General features: G+C 41.8%; 1 protein-coding gene across 2 annotated transcripts in view; it reads left to right on the top strand.

Moving 5' to 3' along the window:
- DNAAF1 (dynein axonemal assembly factor 1) overlaps positions 1-11030 on the top strand; it is a 22815-nt gene that overhangs the window by 5317 nt on the left and 6468 nt on the right. For both annotated transcript variants that reach the window (XM_011385397.2, XM_023526122.1), the window contains exons 4-8: positions 681-902; positions 1047-1213; positions 4357-4478; positions 7419-7585; positions 10128-10397. In XM_011385397.2, coding sequence (XP_011383699.1) covers positions 681-902; positions 1047-1213; positions 4357-4478; positions 7419-7585; positions 10128-10397 — 948 coding nt within the window. The remainder of the gene's footprint in view (positions 1-680; positions 903-1046; positions 1214-4356; positions 4479-7418; positions 7586-10127; positions 10398-11030) is intronic.

Raw genomic sequence — 11030 nt, 5'->3', positions numbered from 1 at the left:
GGGGAATTTACTATGTTTTCCTCAGAGCCAATTTTGAGGAAATCTATTTGTACAGCGTTTACACTTACTAGAATTTGTGCTACCCAAATTCCCCCTATTAATAGGATCGTTCCTAAGAAACCAATTATCCCTAAACACATGCCACGTCCTCGTTCTTGACGATGCATTCCTTGAAGCCTCTGTCCCCATCTCCGGACCTTGTCACGCAGTAGGGTAGAAAGAGGACGCGGCACCCAGCGCTCATAATGTATTTTCGCAAAGCTGTCTCTCTCCTTTTCTTCGCCCTGGTTTCCTCTAATTCATTTCAGGAGGGTCAGTCACCCCTCACCTTCATTCACTCTCGACCACGAAGGGAAGGTGGCCGCTGCAGTGCTAAGCTGTCCCTTGCCAGACTGGCCACTGACGCAGAAAGACTGCCTTTTTTCCAGTGGAGCTAACCGTACTCTCCAGGATTCATCTAAGTTGGCCTCCACTTGGCTCAGCATGACCAATCCAGAATGAATCATTGTGACTCTGAGAGCCATGGGGTAGTTATCAGAGAGGAGGTTCCTCAAGGAAAAGTGGCAGTACTGTCACCAGAGGAAGGTGTGGATGCTAGGCAGGTAGGCAAAAACCCGAGTGACTCCTGTCTCTCTTATGTGCATGGAGGAGCTTAATTGACACCCTCTTCTTCTTGCCAGGTTTCGATCGCATCGAGAACTTGGAAGAGTACACGGGCCTGCGTTGTCTCTGGCTGGAGTGCAATGGAATACAGAAAATCGAGAACCTGGAGGCCCAAACCGAATTGCGTTGCCTCTTCTTGCAAGTGAACTTGCTTCATAAAATTGAGAACCTAGAAACTCTGCAGAAATTGGATGCTCTTAACCTCAGCAACAATTACATCAAGACCATTGAAAACCTCTGTGAGAATGCCGCACGAGGGGTCTTTCTAAATGTCATTATGCCCAACACTTTCCCCTGGGGGAGGTTCTAAAATTTTAAATTACGGGCAAGAAACATTTTGATGCCTTTCTTTGTTGCTTACTTCTGCTGACTTCATCTTCCAGCCTGTCTGCCAGTCCTGAACACGCTCCAGATAGCCCACAATCACTTAGAGACCGTGGAAGACATTCAGCATCTAAAGGAGTGTTTAAAACTTTGCGTCCTTGACCTTTCCCACAATAAGCTGAGTGATCCAGAGATCCTGAGCATTCTGGAGAGCATGCCCGATTTGGTAAAACACGCACAAAATTTGCATATTTTATGATCTTTAGATACCAAATCTCTCTTCTCTCTTCTTCCTTTCTCCCACCGTCCCTCCCTCTTTCCCTCCCTCCTTTTTTCCTGCCTCTTTTCCTTCTTTCATACTTTTTTCCTCTTTGCATTTTTAGCTAGAGATCTTAAACGCTAGATGCCATACCATTTCACTCTCAAATATTTCAGCGTGTATCTCTGACAGATAAGGACATTTTTTTAGCATAATCGAAATACAATTATATCTAAAATGTTATAATAACTACATTTAATATGCAGACCATGTTCAATTTTCTCCATTGATCTCAAAAATGCGTTTTGACCATTGAGATGTTCAAACAAGACCCACACATCGTATTTGGATTACTTGTCTCTGAAACCTCTTGATCTCTCATCATTCCCCTTCCCTGTACCTCCCACCTCCACACTATATTAATCTGTCAAAGAGACTGGGTCCTTTCTCTGGTAGTGTGCCGCATTCTAGATTTGGTTGATTGCAACCTCATGGCGTCATTTAACATGTTCTGCTGTACCCAATATTTATTTTTTGTTTGTTTGTTTGCCTTTTCATTTATTTTATTTTGTAGGAGGGAAGGGAGTGGGAGTAGGTTGCATAATAGATGATACATGAGAATTATCAAGCACAATCGAAAAGCATCAGAAATATCTTTTAAAAAGAAGAAAATATATGCACATGTTTACAAAAATATTGTTGGAAAAGAAATGAGTGTCAGGAATTCCCCTCAGCATTCTCTGTCTTATCCTTTGGTGCACAGTTGCTCCAAGCTCCAGCGCTGGGGCAGCAGCCAAAAAGGTACCAGGGACACACAAGGAGGACTGACCCACAGGGCTTCAGGGCGAAGGCTGGAGGGGCAGCCCCGTGCCCAGACAGCAGTGCTAGCAGAATCCATCGCCTCTCCTACCAAGCCTACCCGCTCCCCATGGACACTGAGGCAGGCAGCAGCCACATCTGAGTCTCCATCAACCTGGCCCCCAATATTTCTTATAAAATGATAATGGAGCCAGAGGCCTGATCAGATCCAGGTTCGATACTTAACTTTGGCATGTGATATAATATCCGGTGGCCTCTCTTTTTGTAACTGAAAGATCAATTGGTGGGCTCAGATATTGTCAGCCTGATCCAGCCACTGTAAATTCCCCCACTGATCTTGTTTTAGCAGCCAATGAGGAGCATTGCCTAGATGTATTATTTCATTAGGGGTCACAAGATGATCATTTTCTAATTCTCTTATTCCTTCTGCATTTGTTAGCTGGAATACTTCTACAAAAAAAAAAAAAACTTACCCACATAACTAATGGTTCCCTAATGTATAGTTCATACAGAAAGGCTGGGATAAATGTCTGTTTTTTTCTTTTTATTTATCAATTTTCAAAGAAATGAGTCAAGAACCTAGCAACAATTAAAGGTGACAATGAAGGATTTTTCAATATCATTATAAACTCATGGATTTATATATATAGTATTTGATATGATTTAACCCTTGCTGTTATTTTAATTTTGGATGTTCAAGTGGTCCCATCTTCTGGCCTGTGACAACCCCTCTGGATGGGACCTGTATACTTTTGACTCACCCCCAGTGGCCTTTGTTGGCTTCCTTGATTTTTAGGGTGTATGTTGCCATTTGTAGTAGTAACAAAATTTTTTAAATAGTACACAAAACTCTTGAGTTTACCGTTTACTGTTCAGAGCATGCATAAGTGAGGAAAAGTGAGTCAGTTAAAAGAGAAACAGTTCAGGCGTTATATGCAGAGCAGACTGTCTAGGACTAGTTTAGAATTGCCAGCACATAGTGATAATATAAATCTGTATTATATAATAATACATTTTTAATTTTTCTCACTTGGCTGCCATAACAAATTACCACAGGCTGGGGAGCTTAAATAACAGAAATTTATATTCTCATAATTCTAGAGGTTAGAAGTCCAAGATCAAGGTGTTAGCAGGGTTGGTTTCATTCTGAGGCCTCTGTCTTTGGCTTGCAAATGGCCATCTCCTCCCTGTGTCTTCACATGGTCCTTCCTCTGTGTGTGTCTGTGTCCTAAACTCTTCTTTTTATAAGGACACCAGTCATAGTGGATTAGAGCCCACCACTGTGATCTCATTAATCTTAATTACCTCTTTAAAGGCCAGGTCTCCAAATACAGTCACATTCTGAAGTGCTGGAGGTTAAGACTTCATCGTGTGAATTTTGGAGGGGCACAATTCAGCCCATAGCAAAAGCAGCCTGCCTTACAGTCTGTTTTATGATAGCTTTTAAATTCTCCACACCCCATGTACCTCTTTGGTGCCTGCACCTGGAGCATACTGCTCCCACCACCCCAGTCCCCACAGGAGAGGGCACTTGAAAATATGACAAGAATGGCGAAGGCAGTACAAGAATAAAGTTAGGGGAAGGCTAAACTAACTAGTTCACAAGATAATTTTTTCTCCAACAATAGAAACTGCTTTAGATATGAAAAATATTTCATCGGTTTAACAGATTTTAAATGGTTCACCCACATGTCTCCTTAACTGTTCGCAGGAGAGGAGGTGGCAGTGTTACAAGATGGGCGGGGGGTGGGGGGGATGGCATGCTGTCACTGCTGTATGTCTTTCTCTTTCCTGGTTCCAATGTGATATCTAGGAGATCCGTAGGCCTGGCAGGAAAGGCCCACGCATTAGAGAAGCGGGCACTTTTCATCCTTTTCCCATAGTCACTGCTTCTTATCTGTCTAGCTGCTGTGTACATTTTCTTAAAATGAGTCCTGGCTGGGAAGAAGAGAAAACAATTAGACTGAGATTAATTTCAGTAGAAGAGATTGGGTGAGCAAAACTAACGTAATCACTGCACTTGGAAAAGGCCTCAGGAAATGTTTTCCAGTATTCTTCTGGAAGGGCAATCAGACTGAGGACCTGAAGTTCAAGAAAAAAAAGGGCTGTCCAGTTATCAGGATGACGTCATGGCACAAAAACAATGACGTCCTTCCGGCTTCGCTAACAAAGTCATCAGAACGTGATGTTGTCTCTTCCTTTTTATTTATTCTTAGAGCACAGCACATATAAAATATTTAAACCACGTTCATTTTTTAGTAATTAATTTGGTTCTGTCTGTCTGCTTACAGCGTGTCCTGAATTTGATAGGAAACCCAGTTATTAAGCATATCCCTAACTATCGAAGGACAGTCACTGTTCGACTAAAACACTTAACATTCCTGGACGACAGACCAGTTTTTCCAAAGGACAGGTAAGGAGGAGAAAAGTCTTTTGCTCACATTTTAATATGTAATAATTGAGTATGGTTATTAAACATTTAAAAATGTTTAATTTTTGAGCACTTTACACATCATTAAATATTTTTTTTAGAAATAGGTTTATGGCTACATAATTATGATAGGAAATCCTCTATTTTTGAGTACTGATTCATCGATTTTTTTTATTAATCCTTCAATAAATATCTTTGTATATAGGTCTCTGACCTCATTGCTGGTTTTTTCCTAAGGATGAAATGTAATGAGTTGTGTTATTGGAAGAAAGAATGTGGTTTGAGCCCTTCTAAAGGTGCTTATAAATATTTTTTAATTATTTTCTAGAAAGTTTGTAACTATTTATAACTTCACTAGACATTGCCATGTAAAAGAAACGTTTGCCAGCTGAGCTGATAAGTGAAGATGGTATCCTTTTTTAAATTTGCATTTTTGGATAACTGATGAGGTTGGTCTCAATAACCATCTTTGTTGGATATTTATGTTTCCTTCTCTACGAGGTATTCCATTCATGACTTCCTCCCAGTTTTCTTTTTTCTGAGAGGGCTTTTCCTTGATTCATAAGAGCTCTTGTATTAAGAATTTTGGACCCAGGACCGCCATGTATATTGTCACTTTCCTTTTATCTGTGTTTTTAAGTTGAGGTCACTATTCATTATAACTTAGACTAAAACCTCAGTAACATGGAGAGCTTGAAGGGAAGTGCTATCTGAATTTTGAATGATACAACATTTAAAAAGAAATGTAGCTGGTAATATGTTTTTGAACTCACAAATTTAAGTCAAACTAACAAATATTTCAGATAGTAGTGAGAACCTTCATTCCAATTAGGTGAGAAAACAAGAAGACCTGCTTCTGGGAAGTTGGGCAGAGATGTACCCAGCACCCGGTTTCCAGAGCACCCAGCCTTGCGGGGCTGGGGGACAGTGAGCCAGGCCTGCATGCTGACCTCCAAGCCTAGCTCTGCAGCCCCGAATTGTGTACCCTTGGCTGGGCTCACTGACCTCCCGAGCCTCACGTTCCTCATCTGGAGAGAAGGATAGGGTCTTCCTGAGTACCTGTGAACTTGAGCGGTAAAGGGTTCGCAGGAGGAGTGAACCAATGGGAGCAGCTGTTGCTGAGGATTCTGAGCCCCATCCCAGGGCAGCGCTGACCCACGGGAAAGTGTAAACAGGGACATGAGGCCGACCTTTCTCAGTGAGAACCACCACCCTGTACAGTATAGCATGACTCCAGTTCAGGAGTCAGATTCACCTGGGTTTGAATCCTAACTCCGCCGCTCACTAGCTGGTCCGCCTTGGGTACTTGCTGTTATTTCTGTCTGGGTTGAGCTTCACGGGTGGTTGCAGGTTTCTGCTCACCTGTCATCTTATTAAGATCTTCATGACCCAGCACACTGTGTAAGTATTACCTTTTCTACCTGGTATCTCTTCAGCCTGATTTCTTTTCTTGGACACGATAGCCTCTGACATGTTTGTTTCCTTGTTTAAGGTCTGTCTTTCCCCATAAAAAGGGCAGCTCTAACAGAGAGAGCAATGTCATCTCCTGTTATCTGCTGTATCTACAACCCCTCCTAGAACAGTTCACCCATTTAAAGTGTACAATTCAGTGGTTTTTAGTATAGTCACAGAGTGACTATACTAAACTATCAGCACAATCAATTCTTGAATATTTTCATCACCCCAAAAAGGAACCCTTATCCATGAACAGATTCTCCCCATTCTCCTCCTCCTAGCCCCTAACAATCACAAATCTGCTTTCTATCTCTGTGGATTTGCCTATTCTGGACATTTCATACAGTATGTGGTCTTTTGTGATTGGCTTCTTTCACTTAGCATAATGTTCTCAAAGTTCATCCACATTGTAATAGGTGTCAGTAATTCATTCCAAAATAATGTTGCAAAATAATATATTCTATTTAGATATACATTTTATTTACCCATCAGTTGATGGACATGTGGGTGGTTTCCACTTTTTGGCTCTTGTGAATAGTGCTGCTATGAATATTCATGTGCAGGTTTTTGTGTAGATGTTTGTTTTCAACTCATTTGGGTAAATACTGAGGAGGAGGATTGCTGGATTATACGTTAAGACTATGTTTAGATTTCTAATTGCCAAACTGCCTTCCAATGTGGCTGCACTGTCTTGCATTCCCATGAGCAATGAATGAGGAGAGTTCTTCATTCCTCACCAATGTTTGATGCTGACAGTGTTTTGGATTTTAGCCATTCTAATAGATTTGTTGTGATATCTCGTTTTAATTTGTATTTCCCTAATGTCTTCTGATGTTGAACATCTTTTTATATGCTTATTTGCCTCTGTATATCTCTTTTGCTGAGCTATCCAGATCTTTTGCCCACGTTATTGTTTTTTTTTTAAATTTTAATAGTTCTTTGTATTTTTTTTGTATACAAGCCATTATTCAGTTATCTTTCTTGAATATATTTTCTCCCAGTCTGTGGCTTGTCATCTCATTCTTTTAAGCTTTGCCTATTTCTAAATTGTGTTGTCTTTGTATCAGTGAGTTATGAATGTTCTTTGTATATTTTAGATACAAGTCCCTTGTCAGGTAAATGATTTGCAAATATTTCTTATATTCTGCGTTGTCTTTTACTATATTTATGGTATTCTTTGCATTACTAGCATTTTTGATGTTGATGAAGTCCAATTTCTCAATTTTTCCTTTTGTCACTTGTACTTTTGGCATTATATCTAGAAGGCTTTGCAAACCATGCGACTTTAAAGATTAAAATGTACATGTGTTAACTTCTGTCCTTACAGTCACATGTCCTATGCACCTTAGGTTTGATTTGGAGAGAAATGAACACGTTTGGTCAGATAGTATATGTTTTGAATTTACCTTTAACCTGTGAACATCAAACCTCCCCACTTTCTGTTTCTTTATTTATTTTTCTGAACAGAGCTTGTGCAGAGGCCTGGGCTCAGGGAGGATATGCAGCTGAGAAAGAGGAGAGACAGCGGTGGGAGAGCAGAGAACAGAAGAAGATCACAGACAGCATCGAGGCCCTGGCAATGATCAGGCAGCAGGCTGCAGAGAGAAAGCGGCAGAAAGAAAGCCGAGAGAAAGGTACGTGTCCTAGCCGAGACAGCCCCCAGAGCTCTGTTTAGACTAGAAATCTGTGCTGTCAGACTCGCAGTCTTTCATCTCTGGGATTTGGCAGAGTTTTGTGATCATTTACTCATATATCTACAGATCCATCTGCACTTGGCTTCCCCCACCTGCCAGGGGTGGTGAGAAATCCCAACAATTATATGTAGTTTCAAACAATTATATGTAGTTTCAAACCACTTTTAGTGATTAAAACACGATTTGTTAAAATAGCCTCAGTTTTCCAAAATCAATGGTATATTAGTTTTCTGGGATTGCCATAGCAAATTACCACAAATTTAAGGGCCTAAACGACACAAATTTATTATCTTATCAGAGTTCTGGAGATTAGAAGTCCAACATGGGTCTCACTGGGCTGAAATCAAGGTGTTGGCGGGGCTGATTTTTTTCCAGAGGTTCCAGGGGAGATTCTGTTTCCTTGTCTTTAAGGAAGACCACTTCTAGATGCTGCCCGCATCTGTTGGCTCATGACCCCTTCCACCATTTTCAAAGCCAGCAGCAGAGCATCTTCACATCTTTCTCTAGCTCTAACCTCCCACCTCCCTCTTTTAAAGACCCTTGTGATGACATTGGACCCACCAGGATAATCCAGGATAAACTCCCCATTTCAAGATCCTTAATCTTAATCATAACTGCAAAGTCCCTTTTGCCATGTGAGGTCACATATTCACAGACTCTGAGATTAAGATGTGAGCATCTTTTGGGGGCCATTATTCTGTCTACCAAAAATGAATATTGTGACCTCATATCAAAGCAATATGGTATTTGTACTAATTTTATAGGTACCACATTTAGTACCATTAATAGCAATAAAATCAGCCAGCATGTACTGGGGGCTCAGTCTGTGCCCTTTTTACCTTGTTTGAATCAAAGGGTTGTGGTAATCTTGAATTTTAATTGTTATTAAGGTTTTTCATTACTATTATTGCCCCTTTAAATCTGCCATTTTCTGCACGCAGATCTTACTGCCCATTTAGTGGAGTAGGGGGCTTGGCAATCACAAATAAATAGGTTTCTGCACGTAAACCTCAAGCACAGGTACATGCACTTATACATATGTGGAATGAGCAAACAGACACTGTCACAGATCCCAACAGAGGGAGAGGATACAGTTTCACCTCCAAGGAGCCCACGGTTCCCCCGTGGAGGCAAAGAGGAGTACCAGATACCTGGATTTGGAATTAACTTGTAAATTAGGAACTCATACAAGGTTAGCTGGGTTGGGTGAGATCATATCAAGAAGGGCCTTGGAAACCAGTTTTGATATGGCAGGTGACAGGTCATGGGCTATGAAGTAGGTGGCTGTCATGGAAGTGATGTTAGTGGCATGAGTTTGGAGGGCAAGGGGGTTCTATACTTGGGGAGCCAGGTGGGAAGCTGCAGCCCCAGGGTTGGAGAGAAATCTTCTGTGCAAATCACCATGGCAGGACCAGGGCAGGCCTGGGAAATGTTCTTGGCTCCACAGACCCTCTGGGCTACTCTAGTATCTCAGACTCTCTTTCCTGCCTTCCCCAACCCCATCCCCCACCCCTGCGCCCATTTCAAGACTCTATCCACAGGCAGGTTTGGCATAAATGAACCCCTCCCTTCCCCACACAATCTACTGCCCCGCATCCAGGACTCAGAGCCCCCTGCTCACGCCTGATGCCCCTGGCCGGCATTTGGTAGAGGCTTCTAGTGAGGGAGTGAGTCCTGTGTCTGTCTCAGTCCAACCCCGAGGAGAGCCTGTGGGATCCTGGGACAGTGCTCAGGGCACCTTAACAAGTAAGAACTTTCTTCCTTATTCGATACCCAGTAGAGGAGCCAGAGGCTCCATGTGTGTTTTTAAATTACATTTATTGTTTTTCACTTAATTACAAAATGTGAATACACTATACATAGGAAACATAGAAAAGCACAGGTAACAACATAATTGCAACAAAAGTCACTCACTAATTCATGTATTTCCTGGCTTTTCCTTATGTATGCAATGCATATTTTTATAGAAAAATGGCATAATTATATTGCTTTTGCCTACTCTTTTGAATTAGCATAGTATATTTTCCATAAAATAGACGTTCTCCTACAGCGTGTTTTCCCCCAACTATCAAAGCTTTCAAATTTTCAGGAAAGCTTAAAACATAGTAAAATGAAAGGCTGTTGTGTCCATTTTAAATACTTAACATGCACACACGCTTTCCTGTTCTGCCGAACCATTGGAAAGTAAAGGCAGACGTCGTGACCCAAATACTTCTCATGCGTCTCCCAAGAACCTCCTGCATTGTTTTCTTAATGGTTGTGTGTGTTCTGTTCGATGGATGTGCTGAGCAATCTCTCTCGTGGACGTTTAGCTCCATTTTTTTAGCATCCATACACAACGATTTGATGAACAGCCCTGCGGGTGGTTCTTTACTGGTTCCTGACGGTTCTCCGAGCTCACTCGTCACGTGTCATAGAGAAATGTGCAGGTACTTGGCCTCCCAGGATGTTTCCCAGTTCACCTTGGACTTCTCTTGTTCAGGGGAGGTGCCAGTGCCAGACAAGCAAGAGAATGATGGGGACATTGGTGTGGAAGGGAAGGAAGAGCCTCTTGAGGATGGAGAAAGGCGGCAGAAAATGCAGCTGTTTGTCAAGGAAAGCTTCCAGGCCAAGGAGGAGCTCTTCCCAGAAGAGTCAGGTCTCTTAAAAGATCTGCCTGTGGAAGTCAATGCAGAGATTGAAGACCAGGAGCCAGGAGGGGCGCCCCCAGCTGAGGCCCCCAAGGCGGCAGGCCCGGGAGCTGCCTGGGAAGGTAATGCGATCTAGGCTGAGATGCCGGCTCAGGGCAGCACTCCTGCAGCCTCTGGGCCCCGGGGCAGGTTTCCACATCTGGTTGCTGTTTCTATAAGGTACGTAAGTTATCTCATTACCTAGAGCTGTTTCTATAAGGTATGTAAGTTATCTCATTACCTATGGAGTCATGACTATATTTTCTATAGTCTCATTAAACAAAGTACAAAGAAGCGGGTGAAACACTAGCAGTATATTTTATTTAACCCAATTATTTAAAATATAATGATTTAAATCAGTATAAAATTATTAACGAGCTATTCTACTTTTGGGGGGCAATAAATCTTAAAGTCCAGAATGTATTTGATACCTCAGCACACTGCAATCCAGATACTGACTTTTCAACAGTCAAAGCGAAATGTAGTCCTGCTATACTAAAAGAAGCGAGTTGTTTCATACTGCTTCAGCTTTTAAATTTAATTAATTAAAAATTAAAACAAAGAAAATTAAAAAATCAGTTCCTCAGGGGTCCTGGCCACATTTCAAGTGCTCAGTAGCCATACGTGGATCTGGCTATGATGATGGATAATGCAGATCTAGGAAAAGGAACCCCTGGCAGTTTCCAGCTAAGGTCCTTGGGTCCCGCTGACTAACA

Source organism: Pteropus vampyrus, unplaced genomic scaffold, assembly GCF_000151845.1.
Source record: "Pteropus vampyrus isolate Shadow unplaced genomic scaffold, Pvam_2.0 Scaffold711, whole genome shotgun sequence".
Classification (NCBI taxonomy): domain Eukaryota; kingdom Metazoa; phylum Chordata; class Mammalia; order Chiroptera; family Pteropodidae; genus Pteropus; species Pteropus vampyrus.
Note: the sequence above shows the minus strand (reverse complement) of the source record. Positions and strands in the feature narration are given on the sequence as shown.